The 12,737-nt window shown below is 50.6% G+C and overlaps 1 protein-coding gene across 6 annotated transcripts in view; it reads left to right on the top strand.

The window, feature by feature from the left end:
• Window positions 1-12,737, top strand: part of pou2f2b (POU class 2 homeobox 2b) — a 51,351-nt gene that overhangs the window by 24,709 nt on the left and 13,905 nt on the right. For 3 of the 6 annotated variants that reach the window (XM_069184867.1, XM_069184868.1, XM_069184872.1), the window contains exons 2-13: window positions 2,902-2,970; window positions 3,402-3,436; window positions 3,551-3,607; window positions 5,323-5,448; window positions 6,980-7,273; window positions 7,630-7,735; window positions 8,156-8,247; window positions 8,531-8,674; window positions 9,085-9,226; window positions 9,745-9,890; window positions 10,256-10,444; window positions 11,343-11,391. In XM_069184867.1, coding sequence (XP_069040968.1) covers window positions 2,902-2,970; window positions 3,402-3,436; window positions 3,551-3,607; window positions 5,323-5,448; window positions 6,980-7,273; window positions 7,630-7,735; window positions 8,156-8,247; window positions 8,531-8,674; window positions 9,085-9,226; window positions 9,745-9,890; window positions 10,256-10,444; window positions 11,343-11,391 — 1,449 coding nt within the window. Of the gene's footprint in view, window positions 1-400; window positions 1,359-2,901; window positions 2,971-3,401; window positions 3,437-3,550; window positions 3,608-5,322; window positions 5,449-6,979; window positions 7,274-7,629; window positions 7,736-8,155; window positions 8,248-8,530; window positions 8,675-9,084; window positions 9,227-9,744; window positions 9,891-10,255; window positions 10,445-11,342; window positions 11,392-12,737 lie in introns of those variants that run through there. The other 3 variants (XM_069184869.1, XM_069184870.1, XM_069184871.1) reach the window with 3 other exon arrangements.

Below are 12,737 nucleotides of genomic sequence, written 5' to 3'. Positions count from 1 at the left end.
TTATTTCTGTGTCAATCTGTGTGAGAGTGTGTGTGTCTCTCCCTGTGTGAGAGTGTGTGCGTCTCTCCGTGTGTGAGAGTGTGTGCGTCTCTCCCTGTGTGAGAGTGTGTGTGTGTCTCTACTTGTGTGAGAGTGTGTGTGTCTCCCTGTGTGAGAGTGTGTGTGTGTGCCTCTCCCTGTGTGAGAGTGTGTCTCTCCCTGTGTGAGAGTGTGTGCGTGTCTCTACTTGTGTGAGAGTGTGTGTCTCTACTTGTGTGAGAGTGTGTGTGTGTTTCTCCCTGTCTGAGAGAGTTTGTTTCACCGTGTGTGGGAGTGTGTGTGTCTCTCCCTGTGTGAGAGTGTGTGTGTGTGTTTCTCCCTGTCTGAGAGAGTTTGTTTCACCGTGTGTGGGTGTGTGTGTGTCTCTCCCTGTGTGAGAGTGTGTGTGTGTGTTTCTCCCTGTCTGAGAGAGTTTGTTTCACCGTGTGTGGGTGTGTGTGTGTCTCTCCCTGTGTGAGAGTGTGTGTGTGTGTTTCTCCCTGTCTGAGAGAGTTTGTTTCACCGTGTGTGGGAGTGTGCGTGTCTCAACATGTCAGTGTGTTTTGTGGTTATGTGTGTCATGTTGCTCACACATGTCAGTTAGAAGTGGTGTGTGTTAGTGCTGTGTGGGTCTCTCCTCTCATGCCCCTAGTCTCTGTGTCTCAGGGGCTGTCCCCAGGAAGCACAAGGGATAAAACAGGAAGTGATATTGAACAAAAGGGATGAGGTCATCATGAGTCACAGGGCAGCTGAGCGCAACGCTTAAATCTGTCCCCTGCATTACAAGAGAGAGGGAGAGCAGAGACGAGGAACAAAGAGGAAGGAAAGTGTATAGTGGGGAAAAGGTTAGAGAGGGGTTAATACAGACACATTGGACACTACCGACTCCCTACCTGTTGTGCTGAGATTGGTGACTGCATGGGACAGTCCTTGACTGGAGATCTGGAAGGAGAAAGAACTTGTTGAAGAGGGAGTTGTTGACATTGTGTATATATCTTCAGTTCTGAACAGACTAGCAGTTAGTAGCTAATTGTTCCCAGAATCTCATCCATCTGTTTCCTGAGAGGAGCCAGGGTATCAGCTTCAACAATGTGCTTGGGGAGCTTGTTCCCCCCTCCCACCCCCCTCTGTGTACAGCAGTGCCTCCTGTCCCGACTGGAGGATCTCATCCAGCTGAGTCTCGAGAAAAGTCAGGGTATCGGCTTCAACAACATGGCCGGGCAGCTTGTTCCACACCCCCACCCCCCTCTGCGTAAAGAAGTGTCTCCTGTTCTGGATCCCAGAGCAGCATCTTTGCTATTACAGGGTGACCAGACCTGTACAGACTCTTCTAACCGAATGTAAGTGCTCCTGCAGCCGCTGTCGAGCAGACGTGAGCGTCTCTCCCACAGACGGGGGCTGAGCCCGGCTCCTCCAGACGGCGGCGGGCCGGAAGGGCGCATGGGTTTCAGAGAGCGAGAGTGGTGACTCACGGGCTCATGCAAATGGGGGAACAGGCGCAACTGAAAGCTTCACGTTTCGATGAGTCTGTAAAAACAGCTCGCTCAGCCTGTCCCTGCGCCCGCGGTGCGGTGATGTCATCCCTGCTGGGGTGAGGGGTGAGGGGTGATGGGGGAGGAGCCCCACCCCCCTCCCCCAGGGTCCAGGGTGCCGCTGGGCTCGGATACAGCAGAGGCATCACACATGAATCTGGGCCTGGGACAGTACAGAGTATTCAGTTAGTATCATCACTGAGAGAGAGTATTCAGACAGTAACATCACTGAGATAGACAGTACAGAGTATTCAGACAGTATCATCACTGAGAGAGACGGTACAGAGTATTCTGAAAGTAACATCACTGAGAGAGTACAGAGTATTCAGACAGTAACATCACTGAGAGAGACGGTACAGAGTATTCTGAAAGTAACATCACTGAGAGAGTACAGAGTATTCAGACAGTAACATCACTGAGAGAGTACAGAGTATTCAGACAGTATCATCACTGAGAGAGAGAGTATTCAGACAGTATCATCACTGAGAGAGACAGTACAGAGTATTCAGACAGTATCATCACTGAGAGAGACGCTACAGAGTATTCAGAAAGTATAATCACTGAGAGAGTACAGAGTATTCAGACAGTAACATCACTGAGAGAGACGGTACAGAGTATTTGGACAGTATCGTCACTGAGACTTGAGAGAGAGGGTACAGAGTATTCGGACAGTACCGTCACTGAGAGAGACGGTACAGAGTATTCGGAAAGTATTGTCACTGAGAGAGATTGTGAATTTTGAGTGCATGTTTGTGAGACAGTCAGCAACCGAGAGAGGGAGTGGTGTTGAGGGAGGGTGTGTGTTGGTCTTCAGTTTCAGTCTGAGTGAAGACAGGAAACCAGTGCCAAAGTGTCTGTTGATGTTCTCATTATTAGAGATCCAATTACCACGCTGATGAGTAACTGAGGGACCCCTGCCTCCCTGTCTGTTTTCGAAGAACATCAGAAGATAATGCTGTACAGCGGGGAGGGCTCCCTCAGTTACTCAGCAGCTGATCGGTCCCAAGTTATCTTATCCCGAAGGATCCCAGCAGACCGATCCCAGATGCTCGATCCAGACCCCCACCACCCTTTGTGTAAAGTTATACAGTCTTTGTGCTCAGTCGTAACCTCCTGCTGTGCCCTTGCATTCTAGTTCCACTGTGGAAGGTAAAGGGATCATTTGGTTGACTTTGTCAACAACCTTTCAGGATTTTGAATAGTGCGCTACCTGAAGGGACTGACAGTGCGTGACATTCCTTTCCGACCCAGAATGGTTCTGGCTGCTCCTCTACGAGCTCGTCCTGCAGAGCGAGGAGCAGGCTAGAGCTCTGCCACAGGTGCAGTGACCCAGCTCTCTGCTCTCTCTCAGATATCAGGATGTCGAAGCCGGCAGAGGCTGAGAAGTCAGGGGTAGACTCTTCTCAGCTGGAGAGCACAGGTACTGTGTCTCTCTGCATATAAATATGCCAGTGTGTCAGTGTCTCTCAGTGTGTCTCTCAGTGTCTCTGTGTCTCTCAGTGTCTCTCAGTGTCTCTGTGCCTCTCTGTGTGTGTCTTGGTGTGTCAGTGTGCTACAGAGTCTCTGTGTCAGTGTGTTTGTGCCTCTCAGTGTGTCTCTCGGTGTGTCAGTGTGTCACTGTCAGTGTGTGGGATCTGATAAGATCTCTCTCCTCCCCTCCCTCTGTCACTTCACCTTTTCCCTTCTGTGTTCTCTCCTCTGTTTTTCTCACAGTTTCCGACTGTGTGAAAATGCTCATTAAGCAAAAAGAAATGCCTTTATGAATCTGTGCTACATTACTGCCCACGACAGATAATTATCACACTAATAACATTCTGTTGTTTCCTGACTAATCTTTCCTCTCTCTCTCAGACTCCGAGAAGAATGGTCCAGATTCCAACCATCAGGTAGCTTCTTATATTGTTGTTATTATTATTAGTAGTAGTAGTAGTATAAGTATTATTAATGAGTGGAATCAGTGCCCCTCTCTGACTGGTTGTTCTTGGGTTGTGATTTTTTAGGTCCAGCCAATGAAAGTCAGTCCCTTCGCCCTCTCGCCCACTCTGAGCAGCAACAAGGTAAGTGGTGAGCACTCTCCACATCCACACTCAGCCTCTAGTTCTTACTCTTATTGAGAGACAGGCGCACTGTTCCTCAGGCTGGGACAGGAGATCACACACTGTATTATTATTATTGAGAGACAGGCTCACTGTTCCTCAGGCTGGGACAGGAGATCACACACTGTATTATCATTATTGAGAGACAGGCTCACTGTCTGTTCCTCAGGATGGGACAGGAGATCACACACTGTATTATTATTATTACTGAGAGACAGGCTCACTGTCTGTTCCTCAGGCTGGGACAGGAGATCACACACTGTATTATTATTATTGAGAGACAGGCTCACTGTTCCTCAGGCTGGGACAGGAGATCACACACTGTATTATTATTATTGAGAGACAGGCTCACTGTCTGTTCCTCAGGCTGGGACAGGAGATCACACACTGTATTATTATTATTGAGAGACAGGCTCACTGTCTGTTCCTCAGGCTGGGACAGGAGATCACACACTGTATTATTATTATTGAGAGACAGGCTCACTGTCTGTTCCTCAGGCTGGGACAGGAGATCACACACTGTATTATTATTATTGAGAGACAGGCTCACTGTCTGTTCCTCAGGCTGGGACAGGAGATCACACACTGTATTATTATTATTATTGAGAGACAGGCTCACTGTCTGTTCCTCAGGCTGGGACAGGAGATCACACACTGTATTATTATTATTATTGAGAGACAGGCTCACTGTCTGTTCCTCAGGCTGGGACAGGAGATCACACACTGTATTATTATTATTGAGAGACAGGCTCACTGTTCCTCAGGCTGGGACAGATCACACACTGTATTATTATTATTGAGAGACAGGCTCACTGTTCCTCAGGCTGGGACAGGAGATCACACACTGTATTATTATTATTGAGAGACAGGCTCACTGTCTGTTCCTCAGGCTGGGACAGGAGATCACACACTGTATTATTATTGAGAGACAGGCTCACTGTCTGTTCCTCAGGCTGGGACAGGAGATCACACACTGTATTATTATTATTGAGAGACAGGCTCACTGTTCCTCAGGCTGGGACAGGAGATCACACACTGTATTATTATTATTGAGAGACAGGCTCACTGTTCCTCAGGCTGGGACAGGAAATCACACACTGTATTATTATTATTGAGAGACAGGCTCACTGTTCCTCAGGCTGGGACAGGAAATCACACACTGTATTATTATTATTGAGAGACGGGCTCACTGTCTGTTCCTCAGGCTGGGACAGGAGATCACACACTGTATTATTATTATTGAGAGACAGGCTCACTGTCTGTTCCTCAGGCTGGGACAGGAGATCACACACTGTATTATTATTATTGAGAGACGGGCTCACTGTCTGTTCCTCAGGCTGGGACAGGAGATCACACACTGTATTATTATTATTGAGAGACAGGCTCACTGTCTGTTCCTCAGGCTGGGACAGGACAGCCAGGTCTGCCTGTGTCCAGTTTCTATGGCCAGGCTGTGGTCACTGGTGGTCAGTGTCCTTCCACCCCTCTCTCTGCTCCTCAGTCTGTCTCTTCACTCAGCTTCTGTGTCAGGTCTCCATGTGTACCAGTGTGTGTATCACAGTGTGTATATGAGAGTGTGTCTGTGTGTATATCACGGGGAGTGTGAAGGAGTAAAGCAGGGGGTTATTGTGAAAGGGTGAAGTAAAGAGTGAGAGACACAGTACCTCTCTTCGCAGGGGAAGACAGAAGAGTGCACTGAGATGTCCCCGGCCCCCCCTGCTCCCACAGGGCCCCCAGGACCCCCATCGCAGACACACCTCCCCCAGACTCAGCTCATGCTGGCCAGCAGCCAGCTGGCAGGGGTAAGATTGCGTGGGTTTGTGTCAGTGTGAGACCGTGTGTGCAGTGTGTATCAGTGTGAGACAGTGTGTCAATGTTAGACAGTGTGTCAATGTGTGTGTCAGTGTGAGACAGTGTGTCAGTGCGAGACAGTGTGTGTCAGTGTGAGACAGTGTGTCAGTGCGAGATAGTGTGTGTCAGTGCGAGATAGTGTGTGTCAGTGTGAGACAGTGTGTGCAGTGTGTCAATGTGTGTGTCAGTGTGAGACAGTGTGTGTCAGTGTGTGCAGTGTGTCAATGTGTGTGTCAGTGTGAGACAGTGTGTGTCAGTGTGTGCAGTGTGTCAATGTGTGTGTCAGTGTGAGACAGTGTGTGTCAGTGTGAGACAGTGTGTGTCAGTGTGAGACAGTGTGTGCAGTGTGTCAATATGTGTGTCAGTGTGAGACAGTGTGTGTCAGTGTGAGACAGTGTGTGCAATGTGTCAATGTGTGTTTCAGTGCGAGATAGTGTGTGTCAGTGTGAGACAGTGTGTGCAGTGTGTCAATGTGTGTGTCAGTGCGAGATAGTGTGTGTATGAGCGTGTGTGTGCATGTGTAGTGTGTGCAATGTGTGCAGTCAGTTGTCTATTAGTAGTGTGTTTCGTGTGTGTAGGAAGTTTGTTGTGTGTGTTAGTGGTGTGTGTTGTGTGTTCTTTGCTATTTTATCTTCTTCTGCTGCCTGACAATCTGTCCCTCCTCCCCCCTCTCCCCTCTCTCTCACTCCTCACTCTCTCCCCCCTTCTCCCCCTTTCCTGCCCCCTCTCTGTCCTTTCTCCTCCTCTGTCTCCCTTTCCTGCCCCCCGTCTCCTCTCTCTCCTCTTCTCTCCCTCCTCTCTCCCCTCTCCCCCTCTCTCTCCTCTTCTCTCCCTCCTCTCCCCCCTCTCCCTCTTTCCTGCCCCCCGTCTCCTCTCTCTCCTCTTCTCTCCCCTCTCCCCCTCTCTCTCCTCTTCTCTCCCTCCTCTCTCCCCTCTCCCTCTTTCCTGCCCCCCGTCTCCTCTCTCTCCTCTTCTCTCCCTCCTCTCTCCCCTCTCCCCCTCTCTCTCCTCTTCTCTCCCTCCTCTCTCCCCTCTCCCTCTTTCCTGCCCCCCGTCTCCTCTCTCTCCTCTTCTCTCCCTCCTCTCTCCCCTCTCCCCCTCTCTCTCCTCTTCTCTCCCTCCTCTCTCCCCTCTCCCTCTTTCCTGCCCCCCGTCTCCTCTCTCTCCTCTTCTCTCCCTCCTCTCTCCCCTCTCCCCCTCTCTCTCCTCTTCTCTCCCTCCTCTCTCCCCTCTCCCTCTTTCCTGCCCCCCGTCTCCTCTCTCTCCTCTTCTCTCCCTCCTCTCTCCCCTCTCCCCCTCTCTCTCCTCTTCTCTCCCTCCTCTCTCCCCTCTCCCTCTTTCCTGCCCCCCGTCTCCTCTCTCTCCTCTTCTCTCCCTCCTCTCTCCCCTCTCCCCCCTCTCTCTCCTCTTCTCTCCCTCCTCTCCCCCCTCTCCCTCTTTCCTGCCCCCCGTCTCCCTCTCTCTCCTCTTCCTCTCCCCCAGCTGACGGCTCTCTTGCCCGCTCAGCAGCAGCTGTTGCTCCAGCAGGCGCAGGCGCAGCTCCTGGCAGCTGCAGTGCAGCAGTCCCACGCAGCCCACGCAGCTGCTGCAGCCCACGCCACCAATCAGCAGCAGCAACAGCAGCAGCAACAGCAGCAACAAAGTCAACAGCAGCAGCAGCAGCAGCAGCAAGCGCAACAGCACAGCACACAACCCCCCCCTGATCCCCAAAATCCCCACCCACACCACCACCCACCCCAGCTCACCCTCTCTCAGCCAATCCAGCTCACTGCACAGGTATGACTGACCACCTGCACCACACCTCATTCCTGCTGCTCCCCGCCCACCCTCCACCCATCCCCCCCCCCGCCTCTGTGCCCCAGGGTGCTCCCAGCCAATCCCATCGCCACCCTCTCTCATGACCACACCCTGCTGTCACACTGGCAGCCAATCACCTGCCTCATCAAGCCACTCATCCCCTCCCATCCTCATGTCCACAGCCAATGAGGTTTCCTCAGCTTGGGGGCCACACCCCCTTTTCAGGACTGCCAACCAATGGCATGGCATCTGCGGCACAGACGTCCCGCCCTCTGGTGGAATCGATCGGGTGACTCTTTCTTCTCTCTCTCTCTCTCTCTCTCTCTGTCTCTCAGGATATCCAGCAGCTGCTTCAGCTCCAGCAGCTGGTCCTGGTACCTGGACATCACCTGCAGTCCCCTGCTCAGTTCCTCCTGCCTCAGGCACAGCAAGGGCAGCAAGGTGACCATTCAGGGCGGAGTCTATTGCAGAAAGGGCCAATGAGGACAGGAGCCAGTCAGCGCAGGGGCGAATCAGAACCATTCTGTCAGTATAGTATAGTATAGTCTGTGTAAGAGCATGCCAACTGGTAAAGGGATCTGAAATAGAAGCACAGGGGCCGATCAGGATTCGAAACCAACCATTTTCTGTGGCATTCTGACTCCGAACAAGAGAACTCCAGCTCCAGAGTTTCCAAACGGATTTGACTGTTTTTGCTTTCTTTAATATCCTCACACAGACGGCGCCCACAGCAAACACAATGACCAGTCACCTCAGTCAAGTCATAAAGGAACACAGAGCAATAAAAACAGGGAAACGGTCAGTTTCAGCCCTGGTATGGTTCACTGATGTATTCAGGTGTGAAATTTCCCTGTTTTGTAGGTCTGCTATCAACACCAAATCTAATTCCACTACCTCAACAAAACCAAGGGGGCCTGCTGTCCGGCCCACCCAGAATGGGCCTGCAAGCACAGGTGATCACTGTCGTCCCAGCCTGTCTCCTCTCTCCCTGTCTCCTCTCTCCTCTCTCCTCTCTCTCCCTGTCTCCTCTCTCCTCACTTTCCCTGTCTCCTCTCTCCTCTCTCTCCCAGATTCCTCTCTCTCCATCACCCTCACCTCGTCTCCTGTCTCTCCCCTCGTCTCCCTGTCTCCCGATCTCTCAGTGTGTGTGTTGTGTAACAGTGCTGAGTGATAGACTTTATTGCTGTCAGTGTGAACAAACAGTGTTGACTAATATTGTTTACCTTTTGTGTTCAGGCAGTAAGCAGGACAGACTCGGGTCTTAGTAAGTGTATGGACAGTGTCGTTACCTCTCACCCCGAGGAGCCCAGTGACCTGGAAGAGCTTGAGCAGTTTGCCCGCACCTTCAAACAACGAAGAATCAAATTGGGATTCACACAGGTACAAAGCTCTCTGTCACTCCTTAACTCTCCTCTCTCAGTGCAGTGTTAATGTACTGGAGTGTCCAGTCAGTGTGTCTGTATGAACCCCTCTCTCTCTCAGTGCAGTGTTAATGTACTGGAGTGTCCAGTCAGTGTGTCTGTATGAACCCCTCTCTCTCTCAGTGCAGTGTTAATGTACTGGAGTGTCCAGTCATGGTGTCTGTATTAACCCCTCTCTCTCTCAGTGCAGTGTTAATGTACTGGAGTGTCCAGTCAGTGTGTCTGTATTAACCTCTCTCTCTCTCAGTGCAGTGTTAATGTACTGGAGTATCCAGTCAGTGTGTCTGTATTAACCCCTCTCTCTCAGTGCAGTGTTAATGTACTGGAGTGTCCAGTCAGTGTGTCTACATTAACCCCTGTGTCTCTCAGGGAGATGTAGGGCTGGCCATGGGGAAGCTGTATGGAAATGACTTCAGCCAGACGACGATCTCTCGTTTTGAGGCTCTGAACCTCAGCTTTAAGAACATGTGCAAACTGAAGCCGCTATTGGAGAAATGGCTCAATGATGCTGGTGAGAACAACTTGTCTGTCTGTACTATAGAGTCAGGCATTAACCCTGTCTGTGTGTATTAACCCTTCTCTCAGTGCAGTGTTAATGTACTGGAGTGTCCAGTCAGTGTGTCTGTATTAACCCCTCTCTCTCTCAGTGCAGTGTTAATGTACTGGAGTGTCCAGTCAGTGTGTCTGTATTAACCCCTCTCTATCTCAGTGCAGTGTTAATGTACTGGAGTGTCCAGTCAGTGTGTCTGTATTAACCCCTCTCTCTCTCAGTGCAGTGTTAATGTACTGGAGTGTCCAGTCAGTGTGTCTGTATGAACCCCTCTCTCTCTCAGTGCAGTGTTAATGTACTGGAGTGTCCAGTCAGTGTGTCTGTATTAACCCCTCTCTCTCTCAGTGCAGTGTTAATGTACTGGAGTGTCCAGTCAGTGTGTGTATTAACCCCTCTCTCTCTCAGTGCAGTGTTAATGTACTGGAGTGTCCAGTCAGTGTCTGTATTAACCTTAAAAACCTCTTTGTCCATCTCTGCAGAGACCATGTCAATGGACAGCACTCTCCCCTCCCCCAGTGCGCTGTCCTCCCCTCCGCTGTTCGAGGGGCTGCCTGGACGCCGCAGGAAGAAACGCACCAGCATCGAGACCAACGTCCGCGTGGCCTTAGAGCGCAGCTTTATTGCTGTGAGTCCATGCTGATCCATACAATATCATCAATGGACTGATCGTGTACAAGGTCCCTGTTAGGCCCTACAGAATCCTGTGCAGTGATCAGAGTTAATCCTGTTCTGAGATACTGGTTATACTGGAATGAGCTTATTGATTCGTGTTGCATTTCAGTACAGTAATGATTATTGCCGTCAGTAACTCAGATGATCAGTAATCTGTCGATAGCGGCGGTATTGATTACTGATTGACCCTGTGTCACCTGCAGAACCAGATGCCCAGCTCAGAGGAGATGCTGCTGATCAGTAACTCAGATGATCAGTAATCTGTCGATAGCGGCGGTATTGATTACTGATTAACCCTGACCCTGTGTCTCCCTGCAGAACCAGAAGCCTACCTCAGAGGAGATCCTGCTGATCGCGGAGCAGCTGCACATGGAGAAGGAGGTGATTCGTGTGTGGTTCTGCAACCGGAGGCAGAAAGAGAAACGCATCAACCCTGCCAGCGCCACACCCCCCCTGCCTAGCCAACCCCCCACGCCGCACAAACCCACCTGCTACAGCCCGCACATGGTACGGCCCGCACTCACAGCCTGACCCACCGCACCCCTGCACGAGCCCCTACACACACTCACTCACCCCTGCTCGAGCCTGGACATGGTACATCCTGCATGCCTTCCTACTCCCCCCTGGCCCTCCGACACTACTCCCCCCTTTACAGCCTTGGTATCTCCTGTGCTGCTTTAAATCTCTTCTCCCCCTTCTCTAAACATCCATGGTACGGTCTGGATACTGGATACAGAAAGTGGGATAAGTACAGAGTCACAGACAGGCAGGAGAGTGAGAGAGTCAATAATGCTCCATATGTTTATATGTAAATATTTTATGATGTGTCTTTATTGTAAATGTCTGTAGATTTTTTGTTTTGCTTTGGCAACACTGATTGTACTCATCAGGCGTGCCAAAAAAGCACCTTGAATTGAAGTGACAATTGAGTCACAGACAGACAGGCAGTAGAGAGAGAGAGTCACAGACAGACAGGCAGTAGATTGAGAGAGTCACAGACAGACAGGCAGTAGAGAGAGTCACAGTCAGGTGAGTCAGGCAGGATGAGTCACGGGAGAGAAGACAGTTACTGATGTGATGGATGAGATGACCACACTATACAGGTAAGCTTTAGACGGGCCAGAGTCAAAGGGTTGCTCCATTCAGCCGATCAGATAGCCATTGATCCCAGAATCTCATCCAGACATCTTGAAGGATTTAAGAACCTCGGAGCTTCAACACCTCTGGGCAGTTTTTCCCAGGCTGGGAAATCCAGGCTCTTGTCCCACTACAGATCCTGAAGTGTCGTCCCTTCGAAATGGACACACGACCACTCCAAACCTCACTCCCCTAACCCTCCCTCACCCTCCCCATCTTCATCTTCCTCCCCCTCTCCTCATTCTCTCTTTCCTCTTTCTCCTTCCAGATCTCCAGTCAAGGACTGTCCCAGGCAGTCACCAACCTCAGCACAACAGGTAGGGAGTCGGTAGCGTCCAATGTGTCTGTATTAACCCCTCTCTCTCTCAGTGCAGTGTTAATGTACTGGAGTGTCCAGTCAGTGTGTCTGTATTAACCCCTCTCTCTCTCAGTGCAGTGTTAATGTACTGGAGTGTCCAGTTAGTGTGTCTGTATGAACCCCTCTCTCTCAGTGCAGTGTTAATGTACTGGAGTGTCCAGTCAGTGTGTCTGTATTAACCCCTCTCTCTCTCAGTGCAGTGTTAATGTACTGGAGTGTCCAGTCAGTGTGTCTGTATTAACCCCTCTCTCTCTCAGTGCAGTGTTAATGTACTGGAGTGTCCAGTCAGTGTGTCTGTATGAACCCCTCTCTCTCTCAGTGCAGTGTTAATGTACTGGAGTGTCCAGTCAGTGTGTCTGTATTAACCCCTCTCTCTCTCAGTGCAGTGTTCATGTACTGGAGTGTCCAGTCAGTGTGTCTGTATGAACCCCTCTCTCTCTCAGTGCAGTGTTCATGTACTGGAGTGTCCAGTCAGTGTGTCTGTATTAACCCCTCTCTCTCTCAGTGCAGTGTTAATGTACTGGAGTGTCCAGTCAGTGTGTCTGTATTAACCCCTCTCTCTCTCAGTGCAGTGTTAATGTACTGGAGTGTCCAGTCAGTGTGTCTGTATTAACCCCTCTCTCTCAGTGCAGTGTTAATGTACTGGAGTGTCCAGTCAGTGTGTCTGTATGAACCCCTCTCTCTCTCTCAGTGCAGTGTTAATGTACTGGAGTGTCCAGTCAGTGTGTCTGTATTAACCCCTCTCTCTCTCAGTGCAGTGTTAATGTACTGGAGTGTCCAGTGAGTGTGTCTGTATTAACCCCTCTCTCTCTCTCAGTGCAGTGTTAATGTACTGGAGTGTCCAGTCAGTGTGTCTGTATGAACCCCTCTCTCTCAGTGCAGTGTTAATGTACTGGAGTGTCCAGTCAGTGTGTCTGTATTAACCCCTCTCTCTCAGTGCAGTGTTAATGTACTGGAGTGTCCAGTCAGTGTGTCTGTATTAACCCCTCTCTCTCTCAGTGCAGTGTTCATGTACTGGAGTGTCCAGTCAGTGTGTCTGTATTAACCCCTCTCTCTCTCAGTGCAGTGTTAATGTACTGGAGTGTCCAGTCAGTGTGTCTGTATGAACCCCTCTCTCTCTCAGTGCAGTGTTAATGTACTGGAGTGTCCAGTCAGTGTGTCTGTATGAACCCCTCTCTCTCTCAGTGCAGTGTTGATGTACTGGAGTGTCCAGTCAGTGTGTCTGTATGAACCCCTCTCTCTCTCAGTGCAGTGTTCATGTACTGGAGTGTCCAGTCAGTGTGTCTGTATGAACCCCTCTCTCTC

This window comes from Lepisosteus oculatus, chromosome 27 (genome assembly GCF_040954835.1).
Source record: "Lepisosteus oculatus isolate fLepOcu1 chromosome 27, fLepOcu1.hap2, whole genome shotgun sequence".
NCBI classification, from domain to species: domain Eukaryota; kingdom Metazoa; phylum Chordata; class Actinopteri; order Semionotiformes; family Lepisosteidae; genus Lepisosteus; species Lepisosteus oculatus.
This window is presented reverse-complemented; position numbering and strand designations above follow the sequence as displayed.